Here is a 25598-nt window from a genome sequence, read left to right on the forward strand (position 1 = left end):
CCCCATGTTATCTTATCGGTGGATGACTCAGCTATCTCCCGCATCGCCGAAAAAATGTTAGACTTTGGCGGGTGAAAAGTTCCCCTTCAGAACGCCTCTCAGTCTCTATACCTACACACCACCATGGGATTAGCCGCCGCAAAGAGGTATGCGCACTTCTTCCTCAACCTTAACCCCTCCTGAGATAAGCTGACTTATTTGATCCTCTTCCAGGAGAACCAAGATCTCCAATGATCCCAATAATACACAATGGGCGCGGTCCACCTCAGGCTTCGGCCACAAAATTATGAGTTCTCAGGGCTGGGCCCCCGGCGGTCGCCTAGGTGCTAAGGACGCTGCTCATGCCGATCTTTTGACCGCTGGCAGTACCTCTCACATTAAAGTGACCATCAAGGACGACACATTGGGCCTGGGCGCTCGATTGGGTCGGGAGGGCGAACCGACCGGCCTTGATGCTTTCAAGGGACTCCTCGGTCGACTTAACGGCAAATCAGAGGAGGAACAACAAACGGATCAGCGCAAACGAGACGACGTCAAACTGGCCCGATATGTCGCCCTGAAATTCCCGGAAGTTCGATTCGTTCGCGGTGGTCTGTTGGCGCAAGAAAAAGAGGCCGTTTTACCGGATTCCGAGAGGGCAGAGTTGAAGGAGGAGAAGTCGAAGAAGGAGAAATCGAAAGAGAGCAATGGGGATTCCAGTGACGACAATGAATCTTCCAGCGAATCCAAGTCCAAATCCAAGTCGAAGTCAAAGTCGAAGAAGGATAAATCGAAATCCAAGAAGGACAAGTCCTCCAAGAAAGACCGATCCCGATCAACCGACGTCGACAGCTCAACCTCTGTCTCTGATGAATCCAAGAAGAAGGACAAGAAGAAGTCAAAGAAGCGAAAGGCTGATTCCGACGAGAGCGAGGGTGAATCTATCAAAGCGTCCAAGAAAGAGCCCGAGGCTAGCGACAAACCCGCCCCCGCCCCGACCGCTTCCCGAGAGCGACTCCCTATGGCGAGACAAATCTTCCGGGGCCGACATATTGCACAGAAGAAGAGGGCACTTATGGATGATAAGTCATTGAACGAAGTGAGTTTACACTACACCTTCCCAGAGGTTATGGTCATCAACGTTATGGGCGAACGAAACTAATGGTGAATACTAGATTTTCATGGTGAAAGCGTAGAGCCAGATTTGCATTTTATAGAAACAACCCACTAGCGGGATGGCGTTTGGGGCATTTTCGACCAGTACATAGGTCAATTGAATTATTTTATCTCTTTCAATTCTCCTATACACCAACTAAACTAATGCCGTAGTAACTAGTTCTGGAGTATGTTTGTACACCATACAAAAAATGGAGACCACAAATCTCAGGCCGCCAAGCTTGCCTTACTAATCCGCTTTACCGCATCGACGTCATCTTGGTTCCGGCGAGCGGGACCTGAACTTCCCATCATCAAGCTCACCTCTGGAAGATGAATGGGGACGCACCTTCAGGTCGGGGACCAGTCTCAAAGACTCGCCCCCCGTCCACCCGCACCACAAAAAGGGACAAGAAACGGTATGCTTCAAGTTCCATCACATTGTCCCGACCCTCTTCAGCTCACTAACAACTACCAGCATCCACTGGGCACCACTAAACATCGGCCTAGAACGACGTCTCCAAACCCTGATCGTCCTCTGCCACACCCTAACAATCGTCCTCTTCCTCTGCAGCTTCTTCTTCACTTGCGCAATCCCCCCTATTCTGGCCCCTCCTCCTCCCCTACCTAGTCTACATCTCCCTATTCTCAACAGCACCAACATCCGGCGACCTCAAATGCCGAAGTAACTTCCTCCGCTCACTACCAATCTGGTCCATCTACGCCTCATACTTCCCTGCAACCCTACACAGAGAAGAAGAACTCCCCCCGACAAAGAAGTACATCTTCGGCTACCACCCACACGGCATAATATCCCACGGCGCATTCGCAGCCTTCGGCACCGAAGCCCTCGGCTTCAAAAAATTATTCCCAGGAATCACAAACACCCTCCTAACCCTCGATTCCAACTTCCGCATCCCCTTCTACAGAGACTACGCCCTAGCCATGGGCATAGCCAGCGTATCGCGAGAATCCTGCGAAAACCTACTCTCCAAAGGCGGCGCCAATGGCGAAGGAATGGGTCGCGCAATAACAATCGTTATCGGCGGTGCGCGGGAATCTCTAAACGCCCAACCGCACTCGTTAAGACTCGTATTGAAACGACGCAAGGGATTCGTGAAATTGGCGATTCGCACAGGCGCGGATCTTGTTCCTGTTCTTGCTTTTGGCGAAAATGATCTCTATCAGCAGGTTGATTCGGATGAACATCCTATCATTCAAAAGGTGCAGATGCTGGTTAAGTCTACGATGGGATTTACTATTCCGCTGTTTCATGCAAGAGGGGTGTTTAATTATGATGTGGGACTTATGCCTTATCGTCGGCCTTTGAATATTGTTGTTGGTCGGCCGATTCCGGTTATGCAGCAGTCTAATCGGGATATGATTGATGACTCGTATATTGATGAGTTGCATGCGAAGTATGTGGAGGAGCTTCAGAGGTTGTGGGATACGTGGAAGGATGTTTATGCTAAGGATCGGAATGGGGAACTGGAGATTATTTCGTGATAGCAGAGCATCATGATGTCGATCGACTTCACGAGCAAAGCAAATCCCCGGACCTCCTGCTGGTTGATTTCTTTGCACGCTGCATCAAGCATGCTGGATGATTGTGATCATTTTTATATTTTACTTCTACATCATAAATTACATATTTCAAGGTCAAGGTTTACTCTCAAAGAACTCAGGAATAAATAAATATTCTAGCATATATTTGCCACTGAAAGTAGAATAAAAATAACACAATAAATATCAATAGTACATTGCCACGCTGGGCTGAAGATTCCAGGTTCCAGATTCCAAAATATGTAACAGAAATCACAAATAAATAAAACAGTACATGAAAGGCAAATGCAAATAGCAAATAAAAAAGGGGTATCAGATCAACACTAAACTTAACAAAAAAAGAGGTCTACCTCCAGGGCTTCCTGTCCTGTCCTGTCATAGCATAGCCTCATCATTTCGGCGGACTTTCTGGGAGCGGTTCTGTAGGAACGGGCGTGGGTGGACTTGGCCTTAGTCCTCGTACCTCAGCAGAAGTCGACACACGACGATTCAAATCAACAGAGACATTCTTCACCGCGCCCAGAGAATCCCGCTCTAGATGGCCACTTTCCACGCGGCCCTGTATCATTTCATCAAGCATTTTCGACACCTCATCCATATTCTTCTTACGGTCCCGCTCGCCTTCCCCATCGCCATTCTTCAAGTGTGCAGGTGGTGGCGGCGGTGGCATGGGAGTCGCACCCTTATCGATCGGGGCCGGGGCTGGGCCATTGCCATGGCTCGTAGTTGGAGGACTATTCGGCGCAGTTGAAATTTCCCCTTTAGATGCGAGTGCGAGGTCTGGAGACTGCGTATCACTGGTAATAGCAGCTAGGTCACGATGTCTAGCCGCAGACCTCAAGGCGGCGAGCATTCGATCCTTGTCGTCGAGTTGGATGCGAAGCTCGTTGATTTCCATATCCTTGTCGCGCAGCAAAGCGCTCGAGTCTGGATGTTCGGCGATCGTGGAAGTAGTTGACTTAACTCCCACCGACATGCGGGAGTGGCTGGAGCGTCGAGCTTGAAGGAGTCGTCTCTCTAGAGTAGAGATGTACCGATTCTTATCACCGAGGTCTGCCTGTAAGGCCGTGACTTGTCGTTGTAAGCTTGCCTTGCCATCGCCGAATTCACCCATGTCATCATCTTCCTCATGGCCAAATGATCCGCCTGGATATCCAGGCATTGGATCATTGCTAGTGACCGACATGAAGGAAATGGGTCGCATGGAGGAGTGGCCATAGCCAGCGCCTAATGTAGATTGACTGGCAGACGACCTCAATGAGCGCGTTCCATTATCAATGCTGGACATTCTTGACAATCGTCCGAGTGCCGACATGCTGCCGTGGTTATTCACTCCTGTCGACTTGGAGCTCAGAATGAGACGGTTGAGATGCTCGATTCGTTCCTTGAGCGCCGTTCGAGCGAGTTGCATTTCCAAAACCTGCTCTTCGTGTCGGACATGTGCCTCTTTCTCAAATTGCTGCTCATCCCATTTGAGTTCCTTCTCCGCCTGGGCCTTGGCCTGTGTATCGAGTTGACCGCGAAGAGTTGAGATCTCCATCCGATAGCGTTCAAGCAATACTCGACTCCCTGAATCTCCGCCACCAGCACCGTATGCCTCCTCGGCCTTTTTGGCATGACTGACAATGTTGTTCTTTGCACGCGCGGCAAATTTGAGCGTATTCAGTGTTTCGCCGGTGTTTGCGTTGACTCCGGATACTAACTGGACGGTACAGAGAATACTGACCAGCGAGTTTCCTGACAGTGCCGGTTGGAGTAGACGCGTGAGTTTACTGTCTCGATCAGGCAAATGTCTGCCGTCCCCTGTGTTCGCCTGCTTCTCCTTGCTATCCGATAAACCGGAGATAATGTTACCCAGCGTAAGCAGAGACTTGTTGATATGAGCACCCTCCGTCCGGCGCTCCTTATCATCAGCCGCTCTCTCCGAACCCGCAAGATCGATCAGACTCAGCGTCGAAACCCGCACACCACCAGGAGCGATTCCAGCCCGCTTATCCTGCGCATTATTGGTCGGCACACGCTCCCGACTCTCAACCACAATCTGCACCACCGCATGACTTCGCGAACTGCGCGAATTGAACTGCGTACTGCTCGTCCGGCGGGAATGGTCTCCCCTCGCAATCACACGGAGAAGTTGGGTGGGACTTTGCACAATCTCTTCCTTCAAGGGCGTGGCGTAAACACCGCGCTTGCTGTCTTCGCGTAGTTTGATCTCTTCTTGCTGTGGTGCTCCGGGCCCGTTGCCGGGAGCAGGGGCGGATAGTAGATCGTGGATCTTCTCATTATAAATTTCCAGATAGCTGACCCGAAGCAGGAACTCTCGGTGCGGCGTTTCTCGGATGAAGGAAAATATATCGGTGATCGCCAAGGGAATCACACCGGGCGAGGTGGCGGTTCCTTGCATGGAAAAGGTTTTACCTGTTCCTGTCATACCATAAGCAAAGACTGTACCGTGATACCCTTCCATGACCCGTCGCACGAGGCGTTTGGCGGCGGAATCATAGACCTTGGCGTTGTTTTCGTATGTGGTGAATACATTATCTAGCACAAGATGTTAGTTGAGGTGCATCATTGAAATCGTTGCATGAGCTGGAGCAGAGCACCGGCCGGGACTCAACTCACCATAATAATAATCTCCTCCCTCTTTACCACGGTACGAGACGAGACTTTGACGCCCCTCAACCGACCACTCGCCATGAGTCCTCGCAGTTTCACCATTCGGAGCATCAGGCCGAACACGCACACTGACAATGACATTGCCTTTAGTTTCCTTAGGCTTTGAGCCACCTTCTCCTCCCTTGGCGGTACTCGCATCATCCACGTCCTCAAACGTAGTAGCACTCGTCGAACAGGATCCCTGAGCCGAGGAACTTCGGCTATGACCCGGTGAAGCCTCTGGATCACGCGCATCAGCCGGAATCGACTTTCCATCCGCGCTTCCATTTAATAACGAGGGCGTTTTCGAGCTGCGATAACTGCTGGTTGTTCCGGTGCTGAGGCGCGAACCTCGTTTAGGTTTCGAAGAACCCGTACCCGAGCCCGTCCCCGTCCCTGTACCCGTGGAACCGGAGGCGGGAACCCCAGTCACACTCGACGCGGTTGAGGGTCGGCTAGTACTACCTCCTGCCTTTGGCGGTTGGGGAAATGAGGCAATGCTGATGGTTCGGCGGAGGGACTTGTCGGGAGAACTTGGTGTACGGCCGCTGGATGCTGAACGGACTGTGCTCAGATTTGATGTGGAGTTGGAACTGGAGAGCGGCGATCGGAGGGATGGTTTGGGGCTGGATGGAGTTCGCAAGCCGGATGCCCGATAAGGAGACGCGGACCTCGGGGTACTCGGATCGGTAGCAGCGGCGGGGGAGACTCCTCCTGGGTTTGGGGGTTGGGAGCGGTGGCAATGAACCGGTTGGAGGGTTGGTGACTGGCCGTGATGGCGTGGGAAGTGTTGATGTTGAGGCCATGGTCCAGGTTTTAAAGCGATGAACCGGGAGGCGCAATGATTCTCAGAACCTCGCCAGATATCAATTCAGGTTATGGATGGTTGGTGAAGGTGTAACGGCCATGCGGGCAAGAATTCAACGGCAAAGTTGGCGGGCGGTTTGGAGATCGCGAAATCGGCGGGGGAAGTTGGTTGGCTCTGTTGACTTTGAATCAGGTTAGTTAAAGTGATTAGGTGGCGATAGCAGGTCGTAAAAAGCGCCCTTGTCGTGTCGGAGGGCAATTCTTCTTCCTGGGAGCATAGGATAGAGGATGGAGAATAGAGAATAGATTACAGAGTCTCGGATACATACCGCTTCACAGACCATGCGTTGCAATCGCGACGGGCGCGCAAGACTTTGAATGGAGAAGGAAACGCCACTGCCGCAGGCGTGGCCGTTGTGGAATTCGAGTAGAGTAGATGAAGAGAAAAGAATATAAAGGGTCAATTCAGAGAAGAACTGAGCTTGGAGGGCTTGAAGGACTTGGAAGAGGAACGAGAGAGAAAGAAGAGAAAGGCGGAAGTGAGAACTTTCCCCCGCAACCGGGAAAGAAACAGCAACAGCAACAGGAACCCATTGTTTTTATCTTTACTACGACTACAGCAGTGACTGGCACTTGTCGAATTATCTCCTGTATTGGCTAGTACTTGCGTTACACCTTTATCCCATCTTATCCCATCTCATCCCATCTCATCCCATGCAGGTCTAGGTCCCTTCTCCCCATCCCCCCCAAGACCCCAAGACCGTGCTTGCACGTACTGAAGAAAAGGGGCTGTTTTAGAAGGGCATGGCGTGGTGCTAAAATCGCAATCACAGTCTAAGTCTCGAAGGAGTCAAGGCCCATCATCCTGTTGGTCTCGAGTCACCGAAGCTGGAGCTACCTGTACCCAATGACGAATTAGCAGGATGGGGGTAATCCAAGGGCCACTGAAAAAGGGGGCGAATGACCATCGCTCACTCGTCAGGTACAAACTGGGTACTCCATACACCCCCCCCTGTGGAACCCTTTGTCGATTATTTGGATCTTTACATTACTCTCTACGGAGTACGGAGGACGGGCCCAGGAACCCCTCGGGTCCAATGTGCGAACCTTGAACCTTGACCCGTTGATCCTCCTTCAAAGTGGCCCCCCCCACTGTGATAAAGGCAGTGCTAGGCCATCCCTATTTCTCCGTCTCTGTCTCCTCAAATTTCATACGAGTACAGTAGCAGAGATGGGAGACATCCCATTGAGGGACTTGGAGACATGACACACCCGGTCGCAAAGGAGTGGACAATAGATGCCATCAAATGCAAGGGGATATACGGGAGTACCAAGCATACAAGCATACGAGTAGACCCCCATCCTCCCATCCTCCCCCCACAGAGACGCGGACACCGCGGGTATTGACACTAACACTGGTGATGGCTTGCGGTGGACTGGGCCTCTAGTGAACAGTGCTACATGACAGATAGCGGAGCGTGCGGGTGACAGGGTGACAGGTTGACTTGACTTGACTTGACATCTCTCTGGTTGCCACTGTATCCCGTTGATTTCCTGAGCTGTCATTCGAGACAAGGTTGGGCAGCGAATAGTCGCTGCATCTCTGCATGCGTCTTGCAGCAATTGTCACGGCATGCAGATGGAAATGATACGATCAACATGCAAGAACACGACTAAATGGGAAAATGAGGGGCCCCGAAAAAGCAAATCGGGAAGGCAACAAAGAGACAAAAGACAAATTACGGAGATTTCCCGACATATATTTGGTACGAAGTACATACTGTACATGTACATGTACTAGTTGGATGATTGGTATTGGTTGTGGTCATTCATGGTTGTAGTCATTATTTTCATCGCCCGCCGAAATCCAATTGTCGGGCCGCATTCTTAAATGGGCTATCATTAACCTCGCCACCGCGTCGACTCATATCCTCTGCCATCTTCTTCTCGGCGTGGCGTTTTTGCGGAAGGTCTTCATTCTTGGTTGGTTGAGGATCGATGGTCCACCATTTATGTCGCAAAGCCTGGACCGCCGTAATCCGCTTCCTCGGATCCAACGTGCACATCGACATCAATAGATCAGCACCCACCGGACCAGCGGTAGGAAACTGCCGTGAGAAAAAGTCCCGTCCAGATGTAGGGATAATCTGACTACTATCCGTCTCAATATAGTACGGCAGCTTCGTAACCCCGGCCCAATTGTCTTCAGTGGGTGTGCCAAAGGCCTCACAGATCTTGGAAATTTGATCCAGATCCGTATTCCCCGCCACAAAGGGGACTCGCAGAAGCAATTCCGCAAATACCATCCCCATCGACCACACATCGACTGCGCCGGAGTACTGCCTCGCCCCATAGAGTAACTCGGGGGGTCTATACCAGCGAGTAATCACCTGGTGGGTCATGTTTAGATAAGGATCAGCAAATGACCGGGCCAGACCAAAATCGGCCAATTTGACCTCGCCGTCCGCTGCAATTAACAAATTGTTCGGCTTGATATCTCGATGCAGCACGAAATTCTCGTGGCAAAACCATACCCCGCGCGCCAGCATGCCCATCCAGGCCTTGATATCCGCCGCGCCATATTGGACATTTTGATCGCGAATGAGCATTTCCAGATCGCCCCCGGGCAGGAACTCTAGCACCAAGTGCAGATTTTCATGCTTGGAAAACACGTCGTGGAGGGCGATGACATTTGGGTGAGATAGTTCTTGGAGGTATTTCACTTCGCGAATTGCGTCCATGGCGAGTCCATCTTTGTAGTCGGCATTGACTTTGATCTTTTTGATTGCGACGGTTGTTGCGGTGTCTCGGCGAAATCCCTGGTAGACCACGGCGTATGTACCTTCACCTAGTTTCTTGCCTATGAGGGGGGAGGAATTAGTTTAGTGCTCTCGATGTCTGGCGGGGGTGGGGGTGTCGAACCTCTTTCATAATTATGCGCAACAGAGTCATTCAACTGCTCCGTGAGTTCACCGTTGGGCTGGGACGAAGTCTTGACATCTGCTGCAGATCCAGATCCAGATTGAGCGGCAGATGCTTTCAACCTAATAGCTGTACTGGGGGAAGCCACTGTCATCGACGGCGAGCGGGAGGCGAAAGGTGAAGCTGCCATGACTGCTGCAGATTGGAAATGGGCAGCTTCGGGGGCAAGGGGCCCTTAGGCGAAGAAGCACCACTGATCACACAATTGAAATAACCACCAAATGACACTGTTGATCAGACACGAGAATCAGAATCCATCTCAAAAGAAATGTGTGGTCCTCAAGGGTGGTCCGGCATGTAATGCTTGAGCTCGGAGTAGAAGTGTCCACCGCCTTTCACCGCAGTGCTGGGCGAAGGCGGTGGGCAAACGTAGGCACTCCTCGAATTGTTCCCCCGAAATTTCGGACCGCGACTGCGATTCAACAGAGACCCCCGGATTCTCACCTTCTGTCCCCTCAATTCCTCTCCGCGCCACCTTCCTCGGTGCTCTAGGTGGATTTGGTCAATTCTCGACCAAAAAAAAAACGCAACTACATACCCAATTGTGGGAGGGCACGAGCTTCCACAACACAACCGCCATGGCGATGCGCAACCCCGTTCTCCGAGGCCTATCCTCCTCTCGAATCCTTCAAACAGCCAGCATCTCCCGACAAACCATTCGCCCTCTCTCTCAAAAGGTGGTCCCATCCGTGCCATCGCCAACCCCCTTCGTCCCCGATGTCCCGACATTCCTCACTCTGATCGGCCGCGAAATGTCCAAACACTCAAGCAAGATCACTTCATGGGAACAACTCTTCGCCTCCAGCTCCGACCAACTCCGCAGCCTTGGAATTGAAAATTCCCGACAGCGCAGATATCTCATTCGCAAGCGCGAGAAGTTCCGCAACGGTCTACATGGTCCCGGTGGAGATCTGGAACACGTCGTGGACGGCGTTGCTCAATTGCGGGTAGTTGAAATTCCCGCTTCAGCACCAGCGCCGGCGGCAAATGCCTCCTCCAAGGACGGCAAGGGCAAGACCGAGTCTTCCGCACCAATCGTCCCCAAGACAAAGAAAGTCGTCGTGAACCTCACCCCCGACGCAACCGAATACACGCACCAAGTCTCCAAAGCCCTGAAGAAATTCGCACACATGAAGGTCCAGCGCGGCAATAAGATCATGGGACCCTTCTTGCAGCCGATGAAGGGGACGCACGGTACTGCTGCCACTATCACTGTTCAGGAGGGTATGTGGGAGGATAAGCGTGGACATAAGGTTGATGGTGGTGAGCGACGACAGAAGGAGGTTCGGGCGAAGCTTAGACTTGAGGAACGGAGAAAGGCATAGAGCCTGCGTGAGTGTTACCCAATGAGTTGGCGTTTGCGCTTCGCTTCGTTTCTTGCATATCTGTTAAGCTTAAGCATCCGCGATGGAACTTGTTTCTTCTACAATGTACTATACTACTATATCACCATCCATCGTCATCCTTTCTGATCATATTGAATCGTATACAATACTCAAGGCTAAGGATGACTGTATTGACATAACCTGTCTATGCCACTTTCTATGGCAAAAAGAAGAAGAAGAAGCGCATGGCGCGAGAAACACAACGATAAGTAATCAAAGTAATACGTAATGCAGTGGATCCTGAACAAATAAGACATGTTCGGCCACAAGAGCCATATTGACGACCATTGGAATTGTGTGTGGCTAAATGTCTCGCGAGATTAATCACTAACATTATCATATCAGCTTGATAGGACTTTAACTTTAAATCAACAAGTCATCCAAGGAAGTCAACTATCCCCATGGACCGCTCTCAGAGCAGAAATTAGCCGCTGGGCTCCCTCATAATCACCACACTGGTAATCACATAGGGTCACGAATTTAGTTTCAGTATTCACTTGTGAGAAGAGGGGAGCAAACGATGAGTGCTATAACGACTTTGCCGAACGAGCTCAAGCTCAGTATGATCTTTTGGGCCATATTGTTGACTTGATACAAACTTTGTCCACGAGCATCGAGAACCACTATGTGGTTTTTGAGAATGAAGATCCCTGGATGGTTGCGGATCAGCTGGAAAGGTCCAAGCTACTGAGAGCGTAGTCCTAGTACGCTTCATGCACACAGGGTGCTGCTGATTTAACCTGCAACCCACCATGTTGTAGATAGCTGCAGGTATTGCGTTTCTAGGGTAGGCTGCAGCAGGTTAATAGAAATTTGATTTGAACTGAATTGAACAGCCATCATCACCATTTCTTTAGAGTATTTTGATATTAATAGAAAGCGGCAGAGTATATCAATATAATGGTATTTTTAAACAATCATTAGAATTATTAGTCGTGGTGCAATGTAAGAAGGGCTGTAGCGGTATTTTTTTAAGGCGAGGCAAGACCAAGTTACTAGTACTGTCTATGTACTATGTACGAACCCAAGACGAAACTAAAAAGATCGCGTGTTATTCCAAAGACAAAAGTAAGAAAGCTAGAGAAGAGAAAGCTACAGCTATAATGGCTACAATATAGGTATAGTGTTTGAAGCTGAAATAAGTTAAAATAATAAATAGAAATGGATAGTATGATACAACGGGTCAATCCAGTCATTCATGACATCGACACAAGGGCTGCGAAGAGAATTGCAAAGTCAAGGTCCTGGTGACATCTATGAAGGTGAAAGTCAAGGTCATTAAAATAGAGTTATAGGCAATGCCGGGTGTCTTTTGTCCTTTATGTTTTTCTTCGTCTTTCTTTCTGTGCAACCATAATTCCAGTCCAGCTTTGTTTATGCCTTTGTTCCGCGCTTCTCATATTGCACGAAGGACTTGCCAAGAGGCTTGGAGAATAGGGACTATTGATTGAATTAGTATGGATATAAAAGATACTGTATGAAGTATGAAAAGTGACGTGATAACTTACCGAATAATCAGTCTCCGGAATACCGTTGTTGCCAGGAGTACTGGTGAACTTGAACTGCTTCACCAGGGCCACGAGAATCGTGCCCAGCTGCACATAGGCGAACTGCTCACCAATGCAGCGATGGCGTCCAGCACCAAATGGAAGGTAAGGGCTGTTAGTACCCTTAGTGACAAGACCATACCCATAATCAATCTTCTCCTCGTCCTCCTCGTCCTTTTCAACAGGGGCCTCGTCCCAACGGTGAGGCTTCCAGTTCAGAGGCTCGGGGAAGAACTCCTCTGATCGTGCAGAGACACCAGGAGAAGAGAGGACATTGTGAGTGGTCGGGATCACGTAGGGAGTTCCCTCAATAGGCATGGGGTTCTTAACGGCGCGCATGATAGAGTGAATCGGGGCGTGGATGCGGAGAGTCTCCTTAATAACCTTGGAGTGGAGATCCAGCTTCTGCAGGTTCTCCCAGGTCAAAGGCTCGTCGCCAAGGACACTGACTTGCTCCTGGTACAACTCCTCGGTGATCTCGGGGCAGGTTGCAAGACGCAGGACAATCCAGGCGGCGGTCGAAGAAGAAGAGTGCTGTCCAGCCATCAGGAGGGCAATCATCATGTGAGCAATCTCCTTGTCAGGGATCGGGGTGCCGTTCTTGTAGGTGCAGGACATCAGGTTCCAAACCATATCCTCAGAGTCCTTCTTGCCACCCTCTTCGCGACGCTTGCGGATAATGTCAATGTAGGTCTCGGTCAGCTTGCGCTGCGCAGCGTCACGGCGGCGGTTGTGAGGAAGCGGGGCCCAGGGCAGCATGAAGTTAATGGGGGCGAATCCCATATCCAGGTCGTGGTACATTTCGGCGAAAGTGGAGTTGAAGCGGTCGCGAACCTCCTTTCCTTGGAGGGAGCGCGACGCAGTGTAGATGGTGATTTCCGAGATAATCTTCGAGACATCGAATGTTCCCTTATCGTCCTGGAATGCGGGAGAGCTCTTGACGAAATCGTTGACCTCGTTGGTGATCAGGGTAACGTAGGAGCGAAGCGCGTCGGAAGTGAGACCGAATTTCACGAACTATTTGCAGGGATTCCGATCAGCCAAAAAAATCGTGTACCGTTATAAATCTCCAGGATCTTACCTTCTTCTGTTCCATCAGCTTCGCGTTGGGACAATCGTAGACAACATCATGGCCAAAAACGGGGGTGGTGAGTGGCGAGTAGACCTCCTCGGCGCAAACATCGCGCAGTTTTCCGTTCAGAATGAAGTCGTTGCCCTTGGTACCCAAGTAGACAGTGGTCTTCTTGCCAAGGAGGACAAAAGTAAAGATATCGCCATACTGTGGAGTGGAACGAGCCGGGGTTAGAAACAAATTCCTGGCAGAGGAGAGGATTGCGGAGGACACACCTTTGCGCGACATGACTGGAAGAAACTGTAAGGTTCCATGCCATAGCTGATGGTGCTTCCAACGAGGGGGAACCAATGGAAAACAACAGGGGGCTCATGAGGGTTCTTGAACAGCAATTGACGCAGGACATTAACCACGACGGAGAGGGCAATGAAAGACAATGCGCCAACCGCCACGAGTGTGTAGATGGACTGGTCGGAGCAATGCTCGCAGAACGAGTCGAGAATAGTTGCGAAGAGACCCATGGCGACGAGTAAGATGCTCAATGGGGTAGGAGGGACGGGGGGAACTCTTCAAGGAGGAAGAGGTGGAAAGGGGGGGAAGATCGCAAGAATAATAATCTTCACTGTCATTCGGTGAAAGGCTGGACCCGCCCCCTGGTTCCTCCGCCTATTTCAAGTTTTTATTTTCATTATTTTCATTATTTTCATTTTTGACTCCTATTTTTTGGCTTGGCCTTGGACATTTTAATCTCGATTAAAATGAACTTGGCTTTTATTGGCCTTTGAAATCTATAACGTATGATTTTTAGCAGTCCTTCGGCCAGATCAAAGCCCGTAGTCCCGGAGGTGCTTTCAATTGGGGTATAGCGATGGTGTCTCACGCCACTTCGGCCACTTCGGGGAGTTGCCTTGCCGCATTGCTTTTCGAAAAACAGTACAGTTGGCTAAGTACTCTGCTATTGATTTACTTCCTGTTGTAGGGGAATATAAGATACTGCTTCCTAAAAAAGGAAAACTGGTTCGGACATTATTTATTTTTTCAGAAAAAAGAAATTTGGGGGGTCTCCCCATTGTGTATTGAACCCGAAGCGTTTCGAGCATTTTTCCCCCCAAACTAGAAACTTCTTGTGTATGTATGGTGTCATTTATTTTGTAATTTATACATACACACAAAAAAGGAAATACCCTCGATGGTAAAAAGGGTGATGGTAATGGCAAATAGCCAAAAAAAAAAGATCGTTTGGGTGTGAGTGATTGTTGTTCATCTTTGCCCTTCCGACGCAAGTACTCACTACAAGCCTTAGGAAGGAAATCAGATGCTGGCGATCGTATGATACTGACCATCTTAGAATGAAAAACAACGTATGATTTCGACGCCATCTAACTATACATTAAGTCCCTTTTTCTCACACAGCCCTGTGCAAGCCCAACGCATGTTATCCCCCCTGAAGAATAAAATGAAACAATAAAGTACTAGAAAAAACAGATTTGGAACACAGCGAGGCCCAGATCCACCGGAGCAATCTTCGATCCCAGATCTACTCAGTACATATCGTACTGACACTGACACTGACTGGCGAGAACTCGCGTTACTCTTCGTACAATGCAGGATCTCCTCGAGCACCGAGGTTAGCGAAGTCCCGAGGACCGCTATTGTCGCCGGGAGAAGGTTCACGACGAGAGACCTTAGCTGGACGGTTGTGAACACGCTTTCCGGCCTCATTCTTGCGAAATACCTTGATCGGGGTCGCACCATCCTCGACATGCTCACTGAAATCGGCCGCATTCACGCTACTTAACAAAGTGCGTTCGCGCTCGACCTTGCGCTTGGAGAAGTCAAGTTTGCCGAGTGCACCCGTCAGCCCATCGGTACTATCGTTGACGCTGGGGTACTTCTCGGTGAGCCATGGGTGTTCGAGACACTCGTCCACACTGATGCGTTTCTCGACGTCGACTGTAAGCATTCGGTCGATTAGGTCCAATGCAGGGTCTCCCACGGAGTCCCAGTATGGAGATGGGTAGTCGAATCGTCCCATCTTGATCTGTTGGGCAAGCGTCCACGGATTCTGTGGGGTATACAGTTCATCCGAGAAGGGCGGGAATCCGCAAAGACAAATATAGAGAACCACCCCCCAATGACCAGACGTCCACGGCTTTGGTGTAGCGTCGCTGTCTTGTCTCCTGCAGGATCTCAGGTGCCACATCTATACAATTAGTTACTGTTCAAAAGGCTCACACTTGAGGGGCTGTAGTGAATAACTTACAACTTGGTGTACCACACCTGCGTATTCTGTGTTAGCATATGCGTAAAGTAAAATGAGATAAAAAGGGATGAGTGGAAAGCTTTGCACTTACAAGGTGGTTGTGAATGAATCCTCGCCGATGATCTTCGCAAGCCCAAAATCACCCAACTTGACAGTCATTTTCTTGTCTGCAAGAAGGATGTTCTCCGGCTTGATATCGCGATGAACGATTCCTCGATCATGCTAAAGGGATATGTTAGCATCAATATCGTCGGTTCCACTTAATACAACATATAGATACCAAGTATTTCAAGCCCTCAAGGAGTTGACGGAGGAGATGGCGGCTCTCAGCCTCGCTCAGTTTTTGTTTGTTCACAATCAAGTTGAACAGCTCTCCTTCGGGAGCAAGTTCCAGAACGAGATGAGCAGCATCAGTTTCATCAAATGTATCCTTCAGACAGAGCAGATTCGGGTGATTGACACCCATCAGAAGAGCAATCTCTTGCTGCAATGCCTCGCCTTGATTCTTTTGGGAGTCTCCAGGACGTTTCTCAAACTTTTTGACGGCAAACTGCTTTCCAGTAGCCCGTTCAACACAGAGGTAAACAGTCGCAAAATGTCCTTTTCCGAGTTGTTGTAGGATCCGGTACTGCTGGCGGAAACCGTGCGTGTCTCGTGTGCGAGGATAGCGAAAGACGAAGCGGGCTTCATTCAGAATGGACACTTCGTCACCATCTTCAAGCTCGCGATGCTTGTTTCGTCCCACTATAGCGTCGTTGACAAAGGTACCATTGCTCGAAAGATCTTCTAGCATAGCAACAACATCTCCCTTACGCTTCTCCGAAAAGAGGAGGAAGTGTCGGTTTGAAATGGTTGGGATATTGATCACCAGATCTGTTGACTCATCAGCATTCACATTCAGGTAAAACACGTTACTCAGAATAATTGCATACCGCACTCAGGGTGACGGCCGACCAGGTAACCACCGGGAGCCTGACCCTTCTTAGGGGCCCGCTCCCGCCCATTACAGCTATCACGCTTCTTCAGAACGAACGGATCGCTCACATTGTCATCCAGCGGGAGGAGATATCCCCAAACTCCCTCGGCACTCTCATCGTCGACCTCGTCCGCAAAAGCCCTTGGGGGGTATACGAATTGCGAGAGGGCCTGGGTATCACCAGGTGGGGATGACACCGCCTGCGATAAATCGGGGTTGTGACTCGGGCTGTCCGGCGGAGTGGCAGTGAGTTCTTTGCGGATGTCTGTAGCGGTCGAGTTGGCATGGGTCAGCGGGGTGGGGAGATAGTCATGGTCCACGGGTGTCTCCAGTTGTTGCTGGCTCGATATTCTTTGAGAGCGTCTGGGTTTCTTCTGGTCTTGAGAGTCCGTTTCGGGGTTGACCTAGAATTGATCGAGCGCATGGTAAGCAAGGCAAGGCAAGCCACTCCAGGTCCAGGTATGTTGCGTCAACGGTCAGGGTCAACGTGGATAGTAGTACTCACTCTTCCCCGTTTGAGCGAGCTTTTTTCACGAGGCGGCATGGTTCTTACTTATAACACACAGACCCCTGGTCTAGGAACTTATCCACAGGCCAATTAGCGGGAATGACTGGATGAATCACTGCGGCATTGACGTTCCAGACACGGGTATTACAGCAGCAGGAGGGACAGGAAAATCTCGACGAGATTAGATCGAGGTGAACGGACTGGTCCCAGACCCCGCGAAAAGGTGTGAAATTTGGGGGGAGCGAGAGCTATCGAGGAAGTCCGGAGGTGGTGGGAAGAGGAGCTTGGAAGTCGCAGCTCGAGGGAGAAGCGCGGCCGCCACCCGCGCCCCAGCAAAATGAGCCTCGCCGCAAGTACGAGTACTCGGTCCCGTAGTTAGTGTTACTAGTATACTAGTCTATGTCTATGTCTTTGTATATACATATAGATAAATATGGATGTAGGGATTTATCCAAAGTAATATAATTTAAATGTCAAAGGAATTTAAATTAGGAATTTACCCTCCATGCTAGAAATCTGAATAAACAAACAAGGCTCATTCCACGGTGAGGACAATCTTGGCTCCGCAAATCGCGTTGACACGTGCCCCCCGAGCTTCCGAACCCCCTTCCCCAGAATTATTGGATCTCCTGGCACGATCTTGAACTTCCCTAGTTCACAGCTCTGCACTTTCGCCGAGATGGATGGGTACGTCCTTTCTTTTACGTCTGATTAACTTCCTCGTTTATTAATGATCCCTTGCAGTCTCTCCGTCTGCATCAGGCGCTCCGCCTTTGAGAAATTGGCCGCTCTGGCCGTCAACCAATCCGCCCGAGGCAATGAATCGGACCTCATTCGTCTGAACCAGCAAACCCGGCCAGCCCGTCAGGCCGATGGTATGCTCAATGGAGTCTTGAAAGACAAATCCCCCACTTCACGGGTCCCAATGGTGTGCAAAGCTCGACCTCTTGGTCCCCCGCTTCCTGTGGGTGTAGATTGACATATATCGATAGGGAATTCGCGAACTCGACGTCCTTTTGGCTCTTTGTAAAGCTGCCAATTCCGTAAATGACCAAGAGAATGCAACCAAGCTGGTCACTCAGCTGGCTCGCTACCTACCCGAAGCTCCCAGCCAACTGTTTCGGTCGTCGCCATTCCTACAATTTGTCAAACCATCGCCATGGGAAACACTCACCACCAACCTGACCTCAGCACTCCTATCTCTTGGGACAAGGTTCCCATCCTTGCGCCAGGCTGTCGTCACTTCAGCGACAGAGTTTCTGAACAATTGCAGCGAGGCTATCAACGCGGTGACTCCTTTCCAATACTCGTCAAGCGAGGCAGGTGGTCGCGGAGTCGTTCATGAGTCTATTGCCATTCTGTCAATCGCAGTCTCCCTGGTTGGATTCCTGGAGTCGTCAGCCAAGTATACCTCTATTTGGTCCTCCAAGGAAAAGATTCGAATCATCGACCATCTGCGGGTCATGCTCTCCGAACCATTTATGATTGCGGTCGAGACAGCTTCATCCACCATTCGCAATGCCGGTATGACCGAGAATATGTTCAAGGACTGGAGAAAGTACACGCGTCGCTACGCAGTCCAAGGTCGGCCCCTAGGTGCCATGCTCGTGCAGCAGGGGTTTATGCGCTTTGTGAAGTCATCTGCTGCATCCTTGATCGAGTCCGAAAAATTGTCCGATGACCAACTTCTGGACGAGTACATGGCAGGAATGAGTATCGCAAAGGGCTATGACGAGGCTGACACTGCTCTGGTCGAGCGTATCACCGATATCATCAGCGAGGAAATTCATCTGCTTGCGGATGGCTCTGACTATTTACAAGTCGGTTCTCCCTCCCAGCAGCGACTGGCCTTTTCCGTTAAAGGAGATGCGCTAGTCGGTTTCCTGAATTGTGTCGTTCTGGGAGAGGATGCTACAAACAACGACGTTCTTCTCTCATGGCTTGAGGACACTCTGGCTGATGCTCAGCAAATGGCATCTGACAGTCTGGCAATAATTGCTTTGAAATGCACGGCTATCCTCGCTAGGATGTCCTCGAGTGGTGCCTCGATCGGGAGACGTTGCTTGTTGAAGTTTTTAACTCAAGGAGGAACTCCTACCGGCCCAATTGTTGCCGTAGCTGCTAAATGCCTTGCTCAGGTCCTCAGCATTCTGTCTGAAGATGCCGTTATCACTACCCTGTACTCGCTGGGCAATGCACTGAGCCCCAGTACAAATGGTGATTTCTCTGCCCAGGATCAGCTCCTCGGAGACCCCGTTGGCGCATACAGAAACGGCAGCCAAGCATCTCTCTCTGCCTCTGGAGAGGAGGATCTGCTCATATTCAGGAATGTTATTCACGCGATTATGGCCATTGCTACTAGCTGCAATGATGACAAAATCACTGCTCTGGCACAGTCCATGTTGCTTCAGAAGGTTGGCAAACTCGGCGTCGCAGTAGATGCGTACATCATCCAAGAAACTGCCGTCCTCGCTTTGAGCAGCGGGTCGGCCGAGTTCCAGCTGTTGCTGAAGTTCTATAATCGCATTTATCTTGATGGGGTCCACAAGAGTTTGACTGTGATTTCCGAAGCAGTCAAATCTGCGATGTCACACTTGGCGGTGATCTTGGACCGACAGTCCCCTCTCCATAGAATGTATCTGATTCATCTATTGGAGAGCATTGTCAATAAGGGTGATGTGCCGGATCTCGAGACAGAGCGCCATAGGGAGGTCGTCTTTGCCTCCAGCGATATCACCCCTCTCTTGAAACCACTAGCACTTTTGATCTCTGCTTCAAAGACACCAGAAATGTCTCAGTCTCCGCTTGAATATGACGATACTATCATGTCCTTGTTCCGGGATGCTTGGTTTAATATTGCCGTCCACGGAATATCCCTCAACTCAGCTGTTGCGCAGCAGCACATGAAGGAGCTTCGTTTGCTTGCAAGTCACTCGCCGCCACTCATTGCCGAAGAACGCATGGAGTCTCTCGAGAGCGATGTAGAACTTAATACTGTTCTCAGACGAGGCTCCGGGCCGCAACGAGTTTTGGAGCAGAAGAGAACTCTAATTGCGGAGCTTGCCGGTCGCGAATCTGATATCAAACGGCTGGATTACCCAAGATCAGTGTTCCTTAATGCTGTTCTTTTGATTGAAAGTCTCCGTGCATCGGCGGGTGACTGCACCAAGATTCTCAATTACTTCCGCGACCCGTCCCTTGCAACCCCAGAGATGGTTGTCTGCATGAGCGCTGTCGCCGATAAAACTGTCTCCTGTTATCTATCGCGAACCATTTCTGGGGAATATGATGAATTCTCGGCGCCGTTCTTGTCTAAACAGCTGGCAGATTTCCTGGTGGCTTGCTGCCACCGCATTGAAAGGGTTCAGAGTATCGCCACGCAATGTGTTGAAAAGATCATCCGCGAATGTCCTTCGGCACTATGCGAAAAACATTCTCTCTTTGCTCTTCTGGAAATTCTGACTGTTATGTGGTTATCCTGTCTCCAGGGAGAGCTGGATGAATTTGAGTGGAAACCATCTTTGGTTTCCCCGATGGGTATTGTCCGGGTTGACCTACCCGATAACTATGCCTTTAGGAAAGTGACCCTGGATCGATTCCTCGGGCATGCCAAGGCATGGGTCACGGCGGTGTTGAACATTGCTCCTCTAGACATCAAGGGGCTCCTTCAGACCTATCTCTCTGAATACGATGACGATGGGGCCTATGGTCACATCTCTATGGGCCGATCTTTCGCATTGGAAATGGGCTCGCTGATTCCACAGAGCGACCCCCGACTAGGCTCCCTGGATAGTCACGACAGCAGTGATGTCAACCTGGCTTCCGATTTCATGGCACTTTACACCACTCGTCAAAAGTATCGCCGCCCTGACATGCGTTTGCTCCATGGGCCCAACAACGACATATTCGGAACTAGTGGCCATCCACCTGAAGCTGAAATGTCTCCCGAGGCCGCTGATCGCTTGGAGGCTACCCTTTCCCATATATATGGACGCAGCGTTAATGGTGAGGATATACCGCTTGTCGAGGCCCGGGACTTGCTTAGACAAGCCGCTGGCCTTATTTGTAGCAGCAGTAAGCCTCGGCTGTCGGTTGTTCACTACCTTGTTGCTCTGCCCTTCCGAATCTTCACCAAGGAGACGATCAAGCTGGGAGTGTCTCTCTGGCTGGGAGTGATTCATGAAAATCCTAGCATTGAGCCCCGAATTCTCTCAGAAGTTGTTGAGGCTTGGGAAAGAAGCGTTCAGTGCCGACAGGGGCTGTTTGACCCGTCCTTTGAGTATGTTCTTTTTTCACATGGAAATGCTTTAACCAATATACTAACAGCTTTAGATGCGTTGATCCAATGCATGCGCAGATCGAGCTTCTTCCAACTGACAAAGCCCTGATGCTTAAGCAGCAGCAGGATGCGCAGAATGCTTTATCTCCCCACATGCGTGTTCTCCAGTTCTTCGAGAGCCATTTCAATGCTATGCGCCTCGGTAACCTGCAGGATCAACAACTGTTCTGTCGTCTGGTCAGCAGCACGGTCGTGGCTCTCGCGAATACCCAAAGCCACCCCCTGGCAAGAGAAATTCATTTCCGTATAATCGTGTTCGGATTGAAGGTTTTGCAGAACCTAAGCCCACGAAATGGCCCAGCAGCTTGGAAGCTCAAAGATCAAATCCTTTCGGCTGCCCTCAGTTGGTTCAAACATACGCCGAGGTATGCCATGACTTTTTACCCTCGTGAAATGAAGCTCATTTCTAACATCTGTTATCTTCTAGATGGTCTTTTGGCGGCAACCGTCTGCAAATCAAGGCAGAGGATAAGGTTTTCGCTGATACCTTGTCCATGCTTCGAAGCGTTGCGGATATTGCCTCTCAGTCGCAAGGATCCTACAAGTCTTTGCAAGCCAAGCAGGACCTGTTGCAAATTCTCATTGAACACGAGAGATCCCGCCTCCGAGTTTGGCTCTTCCCTCTGGAGCCAGAGCGCAAGCACCATATGCCCTCGATCGGAGGGAAGAACCCTGCAGAGGTATTTATTTCATCGTTATTTCGATACTTTTACTTGACACGGCCTCTAACACGTTCTACCAGGGCGTTGTTTCCTTCCTACGACTTGCGTGGACTGAGAGTCCCGGCCTGGCTATTCAGCTTGCTGCCCGGTTCCCGTCACCGAAGATGCAGCAGGATATTCGATGGCTTATCATGAACTTCCCCGAAAAAGCCATTACTGAGGCCAGTGCCCTTGAAATCATGTTCGACTCTTCTTTGCCATCTGATGTCAATTTCCAACTGAAGGTAAGTCCGGTGTGAGGTTTGAGATCAGAGGACCCTTCGGTGAACTAATACTTTATCTAGTATTTGCTGTATTGGGCGCCTGTCAATCCCACCGAAGCCTTGACATACTTCTTGCCTGCTTATGGGAACCATCCATTCATTCTGCAATACGCGATGCGCGCCCTAGAAAGCCACTCCATGGATGTTCGCTTCTATTTCGTCCCCCAATTGGTCCAGGCCCTGCGATACGATGCTCTGGGATACGTTGAGCGTTATATCCTCGAAACTGCCAAACTATCACAGTTGTTCGCGCATCAGGTGATTTGGAACATGAAGGCAAACTCCTACAAGGACGAGGACTCCCAGATTGTAAGCTTACTCCCCGCTGTTTCCTGCCTTTTTCTTCCGAAATGATCTAACCATACCACGCGCATTAGCCGGATCCTATCAAGCCGACACTCGACCGTTTCCTGGATAACTTGATCGCGAGCTTCTCCGTCGAGGAGCGAATTTTCTACGAACGCGAATTTTCCTTCTTCAGTGAGGTTACCGGCGTCTCTGGCAAACTTCGTCCTTATATCAAGAGAAGCAAACCCGAGAAGAAGGAGAAGATTGAGGAAGAGCTGCGCAAGATCAAGGTTGAGGTAGGAGTCTATCTCCCTAGTAACCCCGACGGTGTGGTTGTTGGAATTGATCGGAAGTCCGGGAAACCGCTTCAAAGTCACGCAAAGGCGCCTTACATGGCTACTTTCCGTATCCAAAAGACTCGACCCCGTCTAGATGCCAAGGCTGCTGCCCTGGTCCACGAGGCCACCCACCAGCGCCAGGTATCAGTACGCGCGAAGGAAGCTGAACAGGAGACATATGAAATCTGGCAGTCGGCCATCTTCAAGGTTGGCGATGACTGCCGCCAAGATATGCTTGCCTTGCAGATGATCGCAGCCTTCCGCAGCATCTTCTCCAGTGTTGGCCTCGACGTCTGGGTCTTCCCGTACCGGGTCACATCCACCGCACCTGGATGTGGTGTGATTGACGTGCTACCCAATTCAATTTCCCGCGACATGTTAGGCCGCGAGGCAGTTAATGGTCTTTACGATTACTTCGTCTCCAAATACGGCGGTGAAGACTCAATTCGTTTCCAAGAAGCACGCACCAACTTCGTCAAGAGTATGGCTGCGTACTCGGTAATCTCATACCTGCTCCAATTCAAAGATCGACACAACGGCAACATCATGGTCGACGACGCAGGACACATCATCCACATCGATTTCGGCTTCTGTTTCGACATTGCACCCGGCGGCGTCCGATTCGAGCGCGCTCCTTTCAAACTGACTTCCGAGATGGTGGCCGTCATGAGTGGCACCCACAATCCCGCACATCATCCTAGCGGCACCTCGGGCATCAGCTTGCCGGGACATAACTCGCACAACCCGACCAATACACAGCCCTATCGCTGGTTCGAGTCCCTGGTCGTCAAGGCATTCCTGGCCTCGCGTCCTTACTGTACTAAGCTGGCCCATATCGTGTCTTTGATGCTTGATAGTGGTCTGCCGTGCTTCAAGCCCGAGACGCTGAGTAATTTCCGTGCTCGATTTGTTCTCGAGAAGAACGAGCGCGATGCTGCGGAGTACATGCGGGATCTTGTTCGCAAGTCTTACATGAGTGTTTCTACTAAGGGATACGATCAGTTCCAGCTCATGACTAACGGTATTCCCTACTAAGTGGAGTAGATAGTACTTAATTGTGTGGTGTGGCCACTATACCTTTTTTTCACTTCGTCGGGCCTTGTTATTCAAGGCCTTATGCCTTTTCTCTTCTTTGGACAGGTTGATTAATATAATTTGGACTTAACATTATCTTATCGCCCCTCGGGACGGAGGGCCCACTTAATTCACCGCTTTTGCTCGCCGGCAGACAACGGCGAGCTGTTGAATATGGTCGACATGAATGGAGGTCGTGGTACAGACACTTTGATACGTCCACATACCTGAATTATGTCTTCATAAACACTCCCATATTGAGTCAGCACCTAATCGATGTTGTTGAGTTTCCACGAAAAAAGCAGAAAATCTCCCAAAAAATAAGACAAAAACATACAACAGCAGGGATTCGCATGTGGTCACCCACCATACTACTAACCTGCCGGCGTGTGGCTTAAGTACGGCTGAGCGGACGGGAAGCCCTGTTCTCCACACCCTATGGTCGTATGTACCTAACGAAACTGCAAAAAGGGATATATCCTCTAGAATTACTATAGACAACATGACCGCCCCTTCAGCGTCGTGCAGCTGGTGGATAGGCCCTCTTAGATTGTCGAGGGATTACTGGGACTCAGTAAGTCGAGTTCAGAAATGCTGAGATTCGGCTTAAGTACTTGAGCAGCTGAGCGGAGCTTGAGAGATTAGAGCAATGAAGGTGCAAGCCCGAAGCCCACGTCAAGTTGCACTTTCTATTGCCTATAAGTTATAACGGCCGGGTTTGGCCCCGGATTTTGCTCCTAAAAATTTCTCCTGGGGCTCCAATGACCCGACCCATCGCTTGATCGTCAGTAGACCTTTCGGATATGTGAGACCACCGCACATGTAGGAGGAAAAAGTGGACCACTTTCCAGGCCAAACTTTATTATAATTACAATTGTACTATTCTACTAGTTCAAGGAACCAGAATTCCTAGAGAAGCGATTTGTAAGAGTTAATAAACGAATATATATGATAATAAGGTAAATTAATAGAGATCCTCTTATTTTCCAATTCTGAGAGTTCCAATGTAGACAGACAATTGCTTATAGTTAAACACACTTCCTCATTAATGATGAACGACGGACGAAAGGAGGCTGGGGCGCGTAAGCACTAACACCGAAACAAAAGCAAGATTGGGTCACACGGCCCGGTCCGCTCCTACTAGCGTGTACCAAGCTGCTTCTATAGTAACAGCTTGAATACAGATAACTCTATGGAGTAGAACAGTATCTATTAAATTACACAGTTCATTAACTCGCATGATAGCCTGTGAAAGCCCGCAGAAATTGCCTAGAATATGTTGGTGCAGGTGACGTCTAGGCTCGGATCCATTGTGGGCCGGTCATGCCAAAGGCCATGTAACGCGTTCATCTAGAAAACCACCTTGTTCTTACTGGCCAGTAATCTAATTTCGAGCGCTCCCCATGCCAAGGATCAAGTTTGTCCCTTCGCAGAGTAGACTGCAAAGCTGGAAGTGAGGCGGCGTATCGCACGCGTGTGGCTTTAGAATCCCCGTACCTACCAATGCCCTCCCGCGGTGTGATGCATGCCAAGAGCTACGTGTACGTCTTCAGTACCAGTCAAGGTATTTGGATAAAAGATAAGAAGAGTGATGGGTTCCAAATTTCACTTAGCCGGAGTTTCTTTTGTCTAGATCTCAGTCATATCAAACTTGGAAATTGACTCAAAATCTCAGTTTTGAA

General features: G+C 50.1%; 8 protein-coding genes across 8 annotated transcripts, besides 2 other annotated features; 4 read left to right on the forward strand and 4 right to left on the reverse strand.

Moving 5' to 3' along the window:
• Window positions 1-123: 123 nt before the first annotated feature.
• pxr1 (telomerase inhibitor/ribosome biogenesis protein PXR1) lies at window positions 124-1141 on the forward strand (the record flags this gene model as incomplete). The annotated part of the gene is made up of 2 exons (XM_057270473.1): window positions 124-146; window positions 214-1141. 2 exons carry the CDS (start codon window positions 124-126, stop codon window positions 1139-1141), a joined length of 951 nt encoding a protein of 316 aa, XP_057117647.1.
• Window positions 1142-1467: 326 nt separating this feature from the next.
• On the forward strand, window positions 1468-2640 carry N7481_011255 (uncharacterized protein; the record flags this gene model as incomplete). Its single annotated transcript, XM_057270474.1, has 3 exons — window positions 1468-1553; window positions 1613-1819; window positions 1887-2640. 3 exons carry the CDS (start codon window positions 1468-1470, stop codon window positions 2638-2640), a joined length of 1047 nt encoding a protein of 348 aa, XP_057117648.1.
• A 448-nt stretch (window positions 2641-3088) lies between these two features.
• N7481_011256 (putative kinesin family protein (KipA)) lies at window positions 3089-6158 on the reverse strand (the record flags this gene model as incomplete). Its single annotated transcript, XM_057270475.1, has 3 exons — window positions 3089-5238; window positions 5320-6066; window positions 6101-6158. 3 exons carry the CDS (start codon window positions 6156-6158, stop codon window positions 3089-3091), a joined length of 2955 nt encoding a protein of 984 aa, XP_057117649.1.
• A 1851-nt stretch (window positions 6159-8009) lies between these two features.
• kin28 (TFIIH complex serine/threonine-protein kinase subunit KIN28) lies at window positions 8010-9271 on the reverse strand (the record flags this gene model as incomplete). Its single annotated transcript, XM_057270476.1, has 2 exons — window positions 8010-9019; window positions 9082-9271. 2 exons carry the CDS (start codon window positions 9269-9271, stop codon window positions 8010-8012), a joined length of 1200 nt encoding a protein of 399 aa, XP_057117650.1.
• A 448-nt stretch (window positions 9272-9719) lies between these two features.
• Window positions 9720-10466, forward strand: N7481_011258 (mitochondrial 37S ribosomal protein mS41; the record flags this gene model as incomplete). The annotated part of the gene is made up of 1 exon (XM_057270477.1): window positions 9720-10466. One exon carries the CDS (start codon window positions 9720-9722, stop codon window positions 10464-10466), a length of 747 nt encoding a protein of 248 aa, XP_057117651.1.
• A 1434-nt stretch (window positions 10467-11900) lies between these two features.
• N7481_011259 (cytochrome P450) lies at window positions 11901-13666 on the reverse strand (the record flags this gene model as incomplete). The annotated part of the gene is made up of 4 exons (XM_057270478.1): window positions 11901-11966; window positions 12035-13090; window positions 13155-13352; window positions 13421-13666. The coding sequence occupies 4 exons, from the start codon at window positions 13664-13666 to the stop codon at window positions 11901-11903; spliced, it is 1566 nt and encodes a 521-aa protein (XP_057117652.1).
• Window positions 13667-14733: 1067 nt separating this feature from the next.
• Window positions 14734-16928, reverse strand: N7481_011260 (uncharacterized protein; the record flags this gene model as incomplete). The annotated part of the gene is made up of 7 exons (XM_057270479.1): window positions 14734-15210; window positions 15290-15348; window positions 15409-15425; window positions 15500-15630; window positions 15689-16281; window positions 16341-16788; window positions 16890-16928. 7 exons carry the CDS (start codon window positions 16926-16928, stop codon window positions 14734-14736), a joined length of 1764 nt encoding a protein of 587 aa, XP_057117653.1.
• Window positions 16929-17571: 643 nt separating this feature from the next.
• On the forward strand, window positions 17572-23877 carry stt4 (1-phosphatidylinositol 4-kinase STT4; the record flags this gene model as incomplete). Its single annotated transcript, XM_057270480.1, has 8 exons — window positions 17572-17579; window positions 17637-17820; window positions 17885-21171; window positions 21225-21596; window positions 21659-21911; window positions 21974-22177; window positions 22238-22525; window positions 22594-23877. The coding sequence occupies 8 exons, from the start codon at window positions 17572-17574 to the stop codon at window positions 23875-23877; spliced, it is 5880 nt and encodes a 1959-aa protein (XP_057117654.1).
• A 213-nt stretch (window positions 23878-24090) lies between these two features.
• Window positions 24091-24115: a sequence feature (Protein overlapping with rRNA (N7481_011262, KAJ5974052.1) was converted to a misc_feature.).
• An 88-nt stretch (window positions 24116-24203) lies between these two features.
• Window positions 24204-24514: a sequence feature (Protein overlapping with rRNA (N7481_011262, KAJ5974052.1) was converted to a misc_feature.).
• Window positions 24515-25598: the final 1084 nt, after the last annotated feature.

Source organism: Penicillium waksmanii (assembly GCF_028829765.1).
Source record: "Penicillium waksmanii strain IBT 27052 chromosome Unknown utg000009l:1.0-4314994.0:1.0-4318279.0, whole genome shotgun sequence".
Taxonomy (NCBI): domain Eukaryota; kingdom Fungi; phylum Ascomycota; class Eurotiomycetes; order Eurotiales; family Aspergillaceae; genus Penicillium; species Penicillium waksmanii.